This window comes from Mesocricetus auratus, unplaced genomic scaffold (assembly GCF_017639785.1).
Source record: "Mesocricetus auratus isolate SY011 unplaced genomic scaffold, BCM_Maur_2.0 Super-Scaffold_100008, whole genome shotgun sequence".
NCBI classification, from domain to species: domain Eukaryota; kingdom Metazoa; phylum Chordata; class Mammalia; order Rodentia; family Cricetidae; genus Mesocricetus; species Mesocricetus auratus.
Genome location: NW_024429192.1, coordinates 59,732,886 through 59,748,662, shown reverse-complemented (window position 1 = coordinate 59,748,662; position 15,777 = coordinate 59,732,886). Strand labels below are relative to the sequence as shown.

The following is a 15,777-nucleotide window of genomic DNA, read 5'->3' as shown; positions in this document are numbered from 1 at the left end:
GACACTATTTGGAAGGATGGGAGAAGCAGATGGGACCTTAACTCTAACAGACGTTAGACCGTTACCACATAGTTCAAAGAAGTCTGAGCATGTACAGTGATTGTGCCAGAAGTGAGATATTTTTATTGACTTATTATTGTAAATTTTCAGCATACAAAGTAATCAAGTATATTTACAATTCTTACATAATGTACATTTTAGAATAACTGTAAAGATAATGTACTTTGCTCCATTTACAAAGACAAACTACAGAAAAACTACATTCATGAATTAGATACAAATCTTCTACACACTAATAAAAACTAATGGAGTGTTGGTAATACATTCTTAAAATCTCTTTCACAGGTAGCAAGAAATAGTACATGTGACCAATCTTTATGACCGGAATGATCAGGATACAGCGAAGCACACGGAGACAGAAGGAACTTGTCATTTCTGAAAGTTAACCTTTAGCCTTCGTGTAAATGGTGCTAACAACCTTGATAGCACAGCAAGCTTTCCCTGCTAAAAATTAACATTTAGAAGAAGGCTGGAGAATGAGAAAAATCTAGAAAATAAAATAGTAAGAAGACCGATGCAAATAAATGTGTATTTCATTAAAACTTTCTTTGTCCACATGATCCCCCTCTATGTAAACAGAAAAAGATACCCACAAAAATCCTTCTAGGTGTTAGGGCCCAGCCAAACTGAATCCAAGCCCTTTCTATGGTTATACGCCATTCAAAACCATCAAAAAGTTAATAAATGGTGAGCTTAACTTCATAATACTTTGCTTTTATTAATGCTTGCTATTGTAAAAAATGTAGACTTTTCTACAATTCGATGCTTTCAAATTCCAATCTAGTCCTTTAGCCCTCACAAAGGTTCTCCCGATTATCCGGAGTCTCTTCTCAACCACGGTGAAAGCTGCTCATTAACAGTGATTTCAAATCCTTTCATGATACAAGTGCTTTTGAAGCTTATGTCAGACCTGGGGCATGGCTCAGCTCTGCCTCCAACTAGCAGGGCAAGTGACAACCTCTGTAAAACAAGAGGACCAAGCTAGCTAGAATGAAGACACAGGCAAGGCTAACAGGCGTGGGTTGAGATCCCAATGTCCTCTGGCAAGCGCCAGGTGGGAAAAGGGAATGTGAAAGAATGCTCTAAGTCATGAAATGTACACAAAGTGAGGGTTTAGATTTCCTTTGTTTCATCCATTCACTTTATTTGTGGGGAGCCCTGGATCCAAGAAGGTATGAAACAGGATTATATTAAAAAAAAATTCTGGCCCATGTTAATAGTTAAAATGCAACCCACACAAAAAGTTAATTTGAGAATGAGTGGTCTAGGAATGTCCAATTACTCAAAGTGGGTAGCACGTTTACTTGTAAGTAAACAACTTGGTTTATGATCATATCTAATATGCAAAAAACTTATTTTAAATACTGCTAAAATGGTCACAAACTTAAATTCTCTAAAATGTGAGTGCATCTTTTTTTTCCCCCCAAAATGAACCTACAATGTGCTAAAGTACAAGTTGCAAGCTGAATTACTTTGGGGGAGGTAAACACCAAAGTCCACTGCATTACAGCAAACACTATCTGAATCAACAGTCAGGCACACTGTAAACAGCTGCTCATCACCTTCCTCTATGCCCATGTAAAAACTGCACTGTATGAATCCTTCACAGACCCTCTTTTCTTATTTTGGCAGTAATCCAATTTTTACATTAATGACAGCATGAAAACGAGCAAACAGACTAATAAGAATCAAACTATCAGAGCACGTCTTTCCCGGAGAGAAAACGGCAACCAGAAAGAGCCGCCTGAGTGTGCGACTGGCACTGTGTATACTCATCTCTCCTAATGTATGGAATACCTCACCACAGGCCACATGGAGCTATTAGTGAACACAGCAAAACTCGTCTACACCGTGTACTTTATAACTATGAACCGAAAGCCTTGCTATACTCCATTTCTTTCTGCATTCAATTTCCCAGCACATTGAGAAAACTAAGTAAGCCACAGAAATATATTCTTGCATTGCCAGCCTCCATGCAGTATGAAAAGACATAGCTTTTTCAGAACCACAATCATCTTTAAGGCATTTCAAACACACTTGAGTCTTTAAGGCTTATTTCAAAAAACACTCTAGCAGCAGACAGTACCGACTGCCACACCAAGGACTTCCAACACGAGCCAGGGAGGCAGGCAGATCCAGAGGACTGTTCCCAAGCATCTGAACCAAAGGGCAGCCTGTCCACACCTCCACAGATGAGGCAGGAGCCCCACAAGTGACTGAGAACAAACCCTGCAGAACAAGGCGGACTTTCTTCCCTAGCTCCCTTCCCTTAGCCTTTGTTCTTCCTTGAACATGTTTTAGGGCAATAATTTCAAAACACATGCCAATTAAAGTTAGGCTTTTGCCTGTAACACAATACCTACAAGGCCAGGTAATCTGCAAGTTTGAAGTGAGACAGGAAAAACAAAATTCCTTTCGTCCTGTGTAACTTTGCACTTCCTCAGAAACAAACCACAACTTTATCCTTAGTGTGTGGTGACTTACTAAATAGAGCGCTATATGCTTGCAAGTTGGCTGAACTATGGAACCACATCTGTGTTGCAAATTTATTTCAATATGATTTCTGCCTAGATTCTGATTTTATATTTAATCAAAGTAAGGCTCTACATACTGTGGAGAAAATGTTAATTTTTTATTTAATTAACTATACTTTTATATACATTTAAAAATGTTCCTGTGAAGCTGAGTATCAATGCTACTACTTACAAATAATTTCTACAAGATTAAACATTATCAACAGTGCTGGAAATGAACCACAAGGCAATTACTTATGCATTCCATACTCTGACAAAGACAAGTCAATCAGAGATGGATTCTCACCCAACTGTGTCACAAATTCATAATTCTGGAACTCAAAAGTCAATGACATATATTTTACTTAATTCTAAAGCTATATACAGGATACATTTAAAAAGAACATATACTGTTGTATAGTAAACAAGATAAATGTAGAAAAAATAAAAGAAATTTATTGCCGGTAAATTTTAGTATGAACAAAAAAGTAGTTTTCTCCATTACATGGAGATTTTTCTTTCACCAGGAGTAACAGTAAACGTGTGTGTGTGTGTGTGTGTGTGTGTGTGTGTGTGTTCCAAATATAAAAATGCCCTACAATATCTTTGAAATCACCAAGTTGTGATGAAAGCCCAATTTTGCAATAGTCAACTTCTGAAATGCGGTTTTATTGCACTGATGATCTGTCAAGGTTTTAGGAAATCAACCCAACAATAAAAACTGAGCTGGGAGTCTTGTGGTGATTGAAAAAAGAAAAAGTAAGAGCTCCTTTGCACCATAAAATGAAATAAATCGACTGTACAGCAACCATGTTTGCTAAAGTACTGAAGTACAATGGCATCTCTGAGTAAATGAGGGGCATCCTCACTAGTCCTAGTAATTACATCATCTACCATGGGTACCAGAGCTAAGCTATCAGAAAACACACATACATATTTCTGAACCACCAACAATTATCAGGGAAGCTATAGGAAAGACACATCCTTGATGCAGGTAAGAGAACTGGCTCCCACTTGACGCAGACATAGTGACTGAATGTTCCCAGGGAGAACCAGTGTTACCACCCATGACAAAGAGTGCAAGGACCTAACAGTGTAGCATCTCTGAACTTAAAAGATGGCTTAGATCTGGATACAATGATATATAAAAGCACAACCCATTAAACAGGCTTTTTTCTTCTTAAATAAAAGAAGAACTATAGTGGATTTCTCCCTTTCCCAACTATGAGACATCTGTTTTCATTTATAAAAATGCCAATGACTGGGTACCATTTTTCCAAACAATTAATTCAATGTCTACCAAAATCAAGTAGAATTTAAAAATGTATGAGATTTTGGTTGTACACATTAGGAATTCACCAAATTTCATAGTTTCCCCCTCTTTAAAAGGCTCAGAACTTCTGTGAATCTTGCTGGAAACGATTGAGTTTCTCTGGATTATTGGATGCCATTTGAGAAAAATCACGAAAAATGTCCTGGTAAGTTTCATCACCTGCATGAAAGTAAAACAAAGACACTTTTAAAATTTATATGGCTAAGGTATTAATAAAACATTCATTTTTATCATACTATTTTAGGATTCATTACATTACATTAAAGTTTTGTCCCAAGAGCATTTCTGGAAGGAAAAAGGCCAACAAAAATAATGGCAGAAAAGTATGTAAGAAAGGGAAATGATACCTGAAAGGAGCAGCTCAGATGCACCGCAGGGGGCTCAGAGTTAGAGAGGAGCAAGGACGCAAGCATTTGAAAGCAATGTGAAGAAACATTCATTAGCACAGCAAAGAAGAGAGGTTACTCCAGATGAAGCATACAGCACATTTTACAAGAAAATACTGTGTTGGATAAAAGTTAAAAGAAATGACCAAAGCCAATGCTAGTTAAGGCTCCGAGGGATGCAGTTACTAAGGAGACAAGCTGGTCAACAGCTGGGAAGAGCTTCCCACACCATCTTCAACTGGAAGTGCTTTACACTGACTAGCTGTTTGCAAAAAGGAGCCCACATACACTTTAAGTTTCAGAACCAATGTATCTCTCTAAACTCATTAAATCAAAAGGCCAAAAAGTGACTACAAAACCAGAGCTCCACAGTCAGAAGACTAACCAAAATGCTACACAAAATGGGAAAGGATACCAAGAATCTATTCACAATTGAAGAAATAAACATGTGCGTACACTCAACACTCTTACAGAGATGTAGATTATAGATAACGAGATTTCGGCATGGCATGATGGGTACAACTTTTTTTTAAACTGAGGAACTACACACACACACACACACATACACACACACACAAATTAATCGCTCAAAGGGAGAAATCTTATTTTCAGGATGACTTACTCATCATGATGCCTCCTACCAAACATTACGTTGGCACAGACCCCTGGCACAATTCTATTCTCACTTGAGCATACAATACTGTCGTATATTATTCTTGTCACCACACTGTTTCATCATTATTCCCTCTAAGATACTTTGCATCCCATCTAACAACAGTCTCACTCTTACAGTTACTGTTGATTGTACAGCAAACTTGGCAAGTCTTACAAAGCAAGATTGTAGAGGACACAAATGTCATACCAAAAGGAGAGAATTAGAAAAATACCAAGGGGGCAGGATAAAAATCTAGTAAAAAGACCTGAAATCATAACATAAGAATTTTAATAAAAAGATTTCAGTACTCTTAATATTTAGTGCTTTTAATATTCAGTCTATGTAAAAAGTAATTTATTAAAATCTGGGAAATTTAATCATGACATTAAATAATCAGTTAACCCTAACCAGGCTGACTGGAGGTTAGAGCTGACCCCACCATTCGGAGTGAAGCAAACTAAAGGCCAGTCTGCTGGAACTGGGTAGACTGCCCAGTTAGAGCATGGCAAACTACAGCCTACTCCTGCACTTGGCCATCCTACACGACATAAAGTAAACTGAGTGGAGCGCAACATTAAATAACAATTAACAAACCATACAAAATATTTTAATATTTTCCGTTTTTAGATGTTGAATTAAAATATGTAAAATATTTATTGTAAACATTATAAATATTTTTAAAATACTATTCAGATAGTCTAGAATTTTACTTTCCAAGAAAGTGTAAAGTGCAGATTATAATACAAAAATACCACATTGATTTTACCATTCAACACCAGAAATAACATAAAAGGCACACATTATATATTCAGGAAGAAACAGGAGAAGGGTCTAGCAGACGCTAATGCCAAGTCATTCACAGATAGCACCAGATGGGTGTTCTCAAGTATTACAGCAGTACAATGGCGGTATATGGCTTCTACATTCAGCAATGCATATTCCGTACAACGAGCTATTTTTCTTTATAGTTTTCTAGTGTTTGATTTTAAATCACCTGGTGCATATTACACAAGTACATTTTTAGTAAGACCATTGTACCATGCAAAACTAATTATAAGACCTTCCATTCACTGAATTAAACGTGTCCTTGAAGAAGAATGTTGGTGCTGTATTAGTCATTGGTTTCACCGACTGCAAACATTTAAGAGTCCATACAATGCAAAAGACAGGTTCTAGCCTCACACACAAAACTCATCAAGTTCAGGTTTTTAAAAAATTAATAATGCACTGTTATAATGCTACCTTCCTTAGACCTCAAAATGTGCTGTCAAAGCAACAATGACTTAAAATAGTCAACACAAAGAGAATTTCATTATCTAAACTTTAAGGAGAATTTTCATCAATTGAAAATTTTCCCAAAGTCAATCTAATTTGTCTGAACTAAAACACATAACAATGTGCCAGGACACATTATCCTGGAGTCTTCCTATTAATACACTGAACAGCTTACTACAAAAAAAAAAAAAAAAAACAGAGCTAAGCATTGTCTTTAAATTACTTAATCGTATTTTTCCCATTCACTGACAGTTTAAATTTCACTTGAGTTTTTGGTATCCAGAATATGCATGACAACAGCAGTTAGCGTGGCAGAATGCATCCAGTGACCTCACCATGGAAATGAATGCCCTGAAAGTATGTGGTACCCACCCTCTGGGACCATAGGCATTGATTAGCCTGCCCCTTCGAGGTGGGAACATTTTCCTTCTACAAATGACTGCATAGGTCCCAGGAGCCATGTGCTCACATGACCAGAAGAAGCTCCCTAAGGCAGTGAGCGATTGCCTACTGGCTGAGATGCTGCCAGCCCTCAGAAGACCCAGAGCCAGAAACGGGAGACACACAACTCATTTCCCACCATTGGGAGCAAGGTGTGCTATCACCCTCACCCAACAGCCTGCTAAGAGCTCTGAAAAGCTGCTAACGGAGAACCCACCTTCCTTCCTGAAGCTGAATGCTCTTAATGCTGCCTTGCAAGAGAAACATGGCATGTACTCTCTCATATATGGATTTTAGACATAGATCTGGGGAGTGCCAGTCTACAATCCTATGGCCAGAGAGTCTGGGAAACAGAAACTTCATTTGGTGGCTGATCGAAGAAGAGGCAGACTCCCTTGGTTAAGTACTGAGCTGAACTCAAGAAAGCCAGTAACAGAGAAGGAGGACTGATGACCAAAGGGATTAAGACTGGGCTGGTTTAACCCCCAGAAACAGCTGACCAGACAAAGGTTAACTCTTGAATCCCAGGCATCAGCCTGGGAACCCAGCATGGGACTGATCAAGACCCCCTGAATCTGGGTGTCAGTGAAGAGGCCTAGGGAATCTATTGAGCCTTGGGCAGCAGATCAGTACCCATCCCAAGTATACACAAGGACTTTGGACTCCCATAGAACAATGTGAGGTGCACTCTCACCCTGAACTCTTGGGGAAGGGTCTAGGCCCTGCCCTATATGAAATGACAGACTATGGACACCCCCATGGAGGGCCTCACCCTCCCTGGGGAAATGAGGGGAGGGGGGAGGTTGGTGGGAGGGCACGGGAGGAGGGGAGGGAAAGGGAGAGGGACCTGGAACTGACTTGCGAAGCAACCTTGTTTCTTATCTAAATTTAAACTGGAAAATAAAAAGAAAAAGGGGAGTCTGTGGGACTGCAGACACAAGTTTAGAAATTGGGTTTCCTAGAAGTAAGTCCATGATTGCCAAGCGTTTTAACTGGGTCCTTTGAATTATAGACCCATGACTAGCCAGACTGACAATTTCTGTACCAACAAACTGGTCAGAGTCCCGCTGCTTCCTCCCTATTCCTAGGACGCCAGTGAAGAGGTCCGGCAAAGTCTATAGGGAAACTGTAGTGAGGGGCAGAGGAGAAATGAAGAGCGGCCGTGGGACCAGCGCATCTGCTCTGCCAGGACTCAGAGGGACAAGAGGAGCAACAGAGAGCAGTGTGCACCTCGTCACACCTCACGGACAGTACTCACCCTCAATCTCTGGACCCTGACACTGAGTTTAAAATGGATTATTTGCAAGGTCTTACTCAAATAGTTTTTTAATCTTATTTTTAACCTGGCATTATTGGCAGAATTCTAGTTTCTAACTTCTAAATTAAAATTTTCAAATGGTCTTGTTAAAAGTCTTAAAGTCAAGCCTGTTTTCAGGTTTTCCTTAAAACTGAGAAAAACTTATTTTCCTATTGACACCTGGAAGTGTCCTGTATTTACACACAAACCTGCACACAGACAACAGAGAAAGAGGTGTCTGAGCACGCCTAATCACACAGGAGAAACAAACAATTTGGGTAGAACTAGAAGAAGAGCAAAATGGTAACTCCTGCCCTCGCAAACTCCCAACTGCAGAGCAAGCAGAGTGCTGACTGCTGACCTCTGACCTATGACCTATGACTCAGTCGGGGAGGACAGCATAGCGAGCACCTTTAGGAGGTACAGCTGGCTCAACATTTACCCTCACAATTTCAGGAAAACACAAATGTACCTTAACTTACAATCTTGTGGTTCACTGCTATCTCACAAATGTGAGCTCATTTTCTTTGATCAATTTTTATTTAAAGTGCTTAAACACAAAGGCCTCAGAAATGGCCTAGTAATACTATCATCTAAAGATATCTGTTACAAAATTAGAACTTATTTAAGATCTAATATTCAGCTTTGAAACAAATGGGTGAAATCCAGAGTCAGCACTGAGCCTCACCCATAATCAGCACACGGACGTCTCTGGACGTCCTGACTCAGTACGTGTGATCCATAGGATTAAAGTGACACCCCTAGATCAGAAGAATGCATCTGATCCAGGCCCTTTTCTTTCCCCAGTACATCAGGCCAAAGATAAGCAGTACATACATTCCTCTGAGAAAAAAATGGCCTCACACTGATATAGATTACTCTAGTCAAAACGAAGTAAATGGCTGAAGTTAACATACAGTATGGAAATTCAAAATAAAGTTCAACAGGAAGGAGAGATGACTTTACCAGGTCGCTTTAAAAATAATAACATAAATATTCATTTTTATAAAAGCAAATAGACTCATTTGCAAAGTGAATGTAAGTACTTTAGTCATGAATTCCTGAAATGTTTAGTAAAATGTGTATGAATTTGAAGCAGATTAGTAGTTTATATACTCAAATTCATGAACTGGAAAGCAATATCCGTTTTTGTGAAGCCGTCTAACCAGCATGTGGCCATCTGATAATTTTCCTTTCTTCTCTTCACACCATGACTCACAAGTGAAAATCACTCAAGATAAAGACGGACGTAGTCATGAACTGAGATTTTCCTAATAAGTCTACTTCACCATCAGGTTCACAAAACATGGTTCTAAATACATCTACTCACCCAAGAAAATAGTGTACAATTGCCTGGGGCAGAGCTACAGATACATTTCAGCCTTGGAAACTAATACTACACCCACTGTGGACTTTTAACTTACTGGTAAACTTTTACTTTAAATTTTCAACTCATTCTTAGATTAGAATATAAAACTCATCAATATACTTTTTCTTGGTATTTTTCACACTAACTTTTTATATACAAAACACATAGTGATTTTTTTCCCTGAACACAATGTATAGAAATTCCCTGAATAACAAAAAGAAAACTATTTTGCTATATTCACTGGACAGCTAACAAGAATTCTTTTTGAAGCCGGGCAGTTGGTAGCACACGCCATTAATCCCAGTACTCAGGAGGCAGAGACAGGCTGATCTCCGAGTTTGAGGCCAGCCTGGTCTACAGAGTGAGTTCCAGGACAGCCAGGGCTACACAGAAAAACCCTGTCTCAGAAAAACAAAGGACAACAACAAAAAAGGAATTCTCTTCGCAACTGCTCCTCTGCTGCCGCAGCACAGGGTCTGTTCATCAGTGCGCTCTTGTGGCTGGAATGCATATGGAAGACATCTGTACAGCAGATAAAGACCTCAGCAGCCGGAGCTGACTGAATACGTAAGAGAAGTGTACTGGAACGGAAACATGTCCGAGTCTGTAAAGGTCCAGGGTTAGCCCCACAAGAATTCAGTAGGTACAGTACAGCAGCTAAGAACTCACAATTTACAAGTATATAAAAGCTCTATAACATCACATTAGTTAGCTAAGGAACTATGAATCCTCCAATTGTAAACTGATAAATTCCTGAATGCATTTTTTATACTGCATTTCAGTATGATTATTAGTAGAATATTGACCTGGCTGTCCATAAAGTCCTTCTGATTCCCGCATTTCTTCATTCATTCTTGCTAAACGTAACCTAAAATTCAAGAAAAAGAGCTCTTAGAGGAAGTAAGACAAGTACTCATAAACAAATGGGTTACATAGGCAGGTAATGCATGTGCTGGTAAAATTATAGAATTATTCCCTTACCAGTATCTGTTCAGTAAAACAAACTCAGTTTATCAGACAATCTGCACTACAGAAATAACTCTCTCACCTCCATCATGTCATTCCCATGAGCAAAGACGTAAAGGATTTCTTACTAAAGTAGGTGCCTACAGCACCCCCAACGGCTTCCTCCAGCTTCAAAGAATGCCTAGCTCCTACAGCAACTGAATGAAATCACTGCTTCTGCAGTACGGAAACAATAGCCTGCCATAGTTCATTAGTTTACCTGAGTAACATAGTTTCTAACATGGAAGCAACATATTCCTTCTAAATAAAGGAAATATATTTTGTTATATAAGTACTGCAGTAAATGACTAAGGGTTACCAAAATTCTCCCAAGGTTACCATACTGGCCATACAGTCTTTGAAGTTACTTATTATGGCAATGGAAGACAGGTAACATTGGATTAAGAAAGCAAGTATTTCTTCTTTTTCTGAAAAAAAAAAAAACCAAGCAAGACTGAAAGTATTATCCGTGGTGCCTGCTGTCCTTCTAGACCACTACATCATCTGCAGCCTTCCCAGAGCTCCACCAGGCAGCGGCAGCATCCGACACTGACATTTCCCTTCTATTCCCCATCTTCCCTGTGAATCAAGGCTGGCTTCTAAGCATCCCCTTGCTGTGTGGATTCTCTGAGAGGGCACTCTCCTACTTGGATTCAGTTGTCAACTTGCTATTGAGTCATCTGAGGGTTGTCTGGATCAGACTGGCCTATGGGCATGTTTTCAGGGCATTTTTTTTTAATTGCTGATTGATGTACTTCACAGTAACAGTAACTCCTTCCTCCAGGGCCTGTGTCTTACTAGGTAAAGGCTGGGAGAGGTGGAACATGGCAAGCCAAAAATCCTCACTGGAATTCAGGGGCTCAAAGCCATCACTGAATTTCTCTGAACTGAGAGCATCATGAACAGGCAGGTTTCTACTCAGGAGGAGAGGGTTCACCCAACTCTCAGCTTCCATTAGCCCAGAATGGAATAATCACATGACTTAAAACCTGCTTCCATTAGCTTCATGAAATGAAGTAGAGTCAACAATATCACATTTCTAGGTTATAAGTGTAGCACACTACTATGATCTAACATGCAAACCAACTGAAAACCACAAGATTATTTAATATTAATAGATCACAGTAAACATATCTTAAACATTCAAAAACATATTTTGTTTTAAGAATAATCTATATGAACATTTATTTAAAAGATTGCTGCCCCTCCAGCTTGCTGAAATGCCTCTAATCCTCAAAGTAGTAGACTAAAACTACCCATTGCTCTGCCCACCCCAGTCAAAGGTTCAAACTGTACCAAAGGGGAGAGCATTTGGGGTAGCCATGGCTCCTGTTTCTACTGCTACAGCAGTACAGGTCAAGAATCCAGGCATTAGAGTAGAAATTCTTGGTGTGAAGTCCTAGCTCTAGCATTTATTAACTTTTCAAATTATCTGAGGCTTAGCTTCCTTACCTATAAAATGGTAATAATAAGAGTGTCCTCGTAGAGTTATTGTGAGGAACAAATGAACCTGTGCATTTTAAAATGCTTACCACATCCACTGTCCCTAAAGGAATGGTACAGACAAAACACTGAGTTTAAATCTCCCACAGAGCTTGGTCATGATGGCATACACCTTTAATCCCAGCACTTGGAAGGCAGAGAAAGTAAGACCTTTGTGAGTTCAAGGCCAGCCTGGCCTACATAGAGAGCTGCAGGACAACCAGAACTATTTATACAAACACCACACAGCACAGGAAATAAGTACAAAGGAGACACTTACAAGGTTACTATGTCAGCATTGGCTGCTTCCACAGCTATGCTCAAAGGGTCCTTCCCCTCTTCATCAGTGGCATGTTGATTGGCACCTCGCTTTAGGAATAAACATACCTGCCTGTTTAAGGGAACAGCATTTCTCAGACAGTGCCAAGACGAAAAACATTCATATTAACTTTCAAAAATAAAAAGTTCTTCCTAACTTAAATAGCATTAGAAAATTCTTAATGCATCCTACAAATTCAATGAATAGACTTCAATAATAGAAGCTGACTGAGATCTTTACAAGTATCAAATAATTTTCATTATCTTAGATAATCTGGTACTCTATAACAAAGTGGGACATAGAATCACAGCCTCTATCCTCAACAAATATCATTAAAAGTTATACAAAGATACTGACAACAGAAAATAATACCATGAAGCTAAGACAATGCAGACACCATACTAATGATGATATAATAGAAGAGAGTAGGCAGTAATCCTCCCATTATACTACACAAATATTCTTAACTTGAAGATATTCACATTTTAAAAAACACATGAAAGAATGAGCAAGTGGAGTCTGAGGAATAAATGAGAAAAACTATTACAATGTAGGCAAATAAAAAGATGAAGCAAATACTACTGTGTTTTAACATAGAAAAGCTTTCATTATTAAGTTACTCAACTGGATATCTGCTGATAAACAAGTGATAATGAAATAAAGGATGCCATTAAAAATGTTTAAAATCAGCTTCTTGTTTATCCAGAGATACTGGAAACTGTGAGATAAAATGACTCAAACTGTTTGAATAAAGCCACTTTCATGGCATTACTGTGCCAAGTACATGACTTAGAGCCTCAACATCAGTTACCCAAACAAAGAACTTAGTTATGGCTGGACTAAGTACCTTAAGGAAAGCCTATAAATTCCAAAATTATAAGTCCTCCCAGTGTATGCAGATAATGTATGTATACACTAGTATAAAAGAACATGAACTTCAGCTGGGAAACAAACAAAATACCACAACTTCAGTAACAGAGGACGCTAGGTAGTAAACTGGTCAATTACTGTCACACCAAGATTAAAGTGAGTATTATAGTTTGTGTCTGTACACTAGTTATACTGGTTAGTTTATATTTATACACTAGTTATAATGGTTAGTTTATATCTGTAACTAACTATGCTGTTACTGTACATCACTGGTTAGTTTATGTCTATACACTAATTATACTGGTTAGTTTATATCTGTACATCAGGTATACTGGTTAGTTTATATCTGTACATCAGGTATACTGGTTAGTTTATATCTGTCCACTAGTTATGTTGGTTAGTTTATATCTGTCCACTAGATATGCTGGTTAATTTATATCTGTCCACTAGCTATGCTGGTTAGTTTATATCTGTCCACTAGCTATGCTGGTTAGTTCATATCTATACACCAGTTATACTAGTTAGTTTGTATCTGTTCACTAGTTATACTGGTTAGTTTATATCTGAACACCAGGTATACCCGTTAGTTTATATCTTTCTACTAGCTATGCTGGTTAGATTATATCTGTTCACTAGCTATGTAGGTTAGTGTACAACTGTACACTAGTTATACTGGTTAGATTTTACGGTCAACAACACAAATTAGAGTCTCTTGGAAAGAGGGAAAAGTTGCCCCCATCAGATTGTCCTGTGGGCAAGTCTGTGGGGAACCTGCCTTGATTGTTTATTGATGTGGAAGGGTCCAGCCCACTGTGGATAATGCTATCCTAGGCACGTAGGCTGGGACTACATAAAAAAGCAAGCTGAGGGCTGAAGATATAGCCTGTCAATTAAGAACACACAGTGTTCTTGCACAGGACCTGAGTTCGATTCCCTGCACCCACAGTGGGCAGCTTACATCCACCTGTAACTCCAGTTCCAAGGGGACCTGATACCTTTGACACTGCACTCATGCATATCTTTAAAATAAAATTAAAAACAGAAAACAAAAAACAAAAAATCCCACAAGCTGAGCAAGCCAGTAAGCAGCGTTCTTCTGTGGTCTCTGCTTCAGCTCCTGCCCCCAGATTCAAGTTCCTTCCCTGATTTTGCTCAGTGATGAACTGTGACAAAGTATAAGCCACATAAACCGTTTCCTCAATGTTTATCCTAACAACAGAAAGCAAGCTATAACACTGATCATGACTTCTCTTCTGAATGAGAAACTTTAACTGTTGTCCTCTTTTATAAATTCTACATAATATCCTTAACCTGAGTGGGGGGGGGGGACACGCCACTATTTCAAAGTAATTCTTCAGATAAAAAGCTACCTATATATTTAAGCACGATTACTTACCCTGTGTGTCCTAGGACAGTGGCGTGGTGCAGTGGTCCCCGCCCTTGGACATCTCTTTGGTTCACATTAGCACCATTCTGTAAAAGGAACTCGCATGTCACCAAAGAGCCCTTAAAGAGAAGAAGATGACAATGTATACATGCAAATGAAAAGAAAACACATCTGTAAGTAAGTAGCAGAGAAATAAGTTATATGCTTTTTCTAAGAACTAATTAACACAGAATTTTACAGTCTGAAGTCCATCAAAACACATTACTCATGCTGTACCTCCTAAAAATCTGAAACAACTACATGATACTCAGAAATCACTACTCAGAGAATTTTTTTACTTTCTAACCCCTCTTAAGATAGTAACAATAATATTACTTTGTTTAGAATTTATAATATTTGATATTTTTTGCCAGGTCAATGAAAATCCTCAATGCATTAATTCACACCCCTGATATAGCCTAAATACATTAATTCACAACCCCTGGTACAGCCTGAATGCATTAATTCATACCTAGTACAGCCTGAACACATTCACATTCCTGATACAGTCTGAATGCATTAATTCATACCCTTGATATAGCCTAAATACATTAATTCACACCCCTAGAACAGCCTGAATGCATTAACTCACACCCATAGAACAGCCTGAATGTATTAATTCACACCCCTAGTGCAGCCTGAATGCATTAACTCATACGCCTGATACGGCTGGGATGTATTAATTCATACCCCTAGTACAGCCTGGATGAGTGCTGTTGCTTGGTTCTCATCTGAATTAGCCCAGTTCACATCTGCACCATGAGCCAAAGCCTCAGCCATTTTGGGAAGGTTTTTTTCATATGAAGCTCTATAAAGCTGAAGTCCTGGATTAAGATGTTTAGAGTCAAGAAACACAGAAGACTCTTGCCTTTCTCCTTCTGGAAAGCAAAGCACAAATACATTAATAAGAATGTGCTCTTAGCCTAGAAGGCAAATTGTTTAACAAGAACAGAAAGAATTTACAAGAAGAAACAGTTCCATTGGACGAATGACAGTAACAGCAAAGTGAAGATGAATTTAAAGCTAGTAAGCTGTAAATTTAAAAAACAGGATAGATTAACTTCAGGACCGACAAGTGGCTAGGATACCTTTATAGTATGTATATTTTACCTCAATTGTGAAAGTGAACTCTTAAACTCACAATGTAAACATTGTGACATAGAAATCATCCATCTATCCAATGAGCATGAGAGATTTTCACACAAATATTATTTCTTACAGATTATTCATTCCCCAAACATTCACCCTTCTCATAGAATGACATCAACTAGTACTGTAGGTTTTTATGGCCTTGCCAGTATCCAGGGGACACGTTAGTTACTGTTAAAATTGGCCATCTTCCAAAA

The 15,777-nt window shown here is 38.6% G+C and overlaps 1 protein-coding gene across 11 annotated transcripts in view; it reads right to left on the bottom strand.

Moving 5' to 3' along the window:
• Positions 1 to 100: 100 nt before the first annotated feature.
• Positions 101 to 15,777, bottom strand: part of Acap2 (ArfGAP with coiled-coil, ankyrin repeat and PH domains 2) — a 120,943-nt gene continuing 105,266 nt past the window's right edge. For all 11 annotated transcript variants that reach the window (XM_040750966.1, XM_040750968.1, XM_040750967.1 and 8 more), the window contains 5 exons: positions 15,122 to 15,309; positions 14,402 to 14,511; positions 12,097 to 12,207; positions 10,136 to 10,197; positions 101 to 4,065 (listed from right to left, as the gene is read on the bottom strand). In XM_040750966.1, coding sequence (XP_040606900.1) covers positions 3,965 to 4,065; positions 10,136 to 10,197; positions 12,097 to 12,207; positions 14,402 to 14,511; positions 15,122 to 15,309 — 572 coding nt within the window. In that variant the 3' untranslated portion in view covers positions 101 to 3,964. The remainder of the gene's footprint in view (positions 4,066 to 10,135; positions 10,198 to 12,096; positions 12,208 to 14,401; positions 14,512 to 15,121; positions 15,310 to 15,777) is intronic.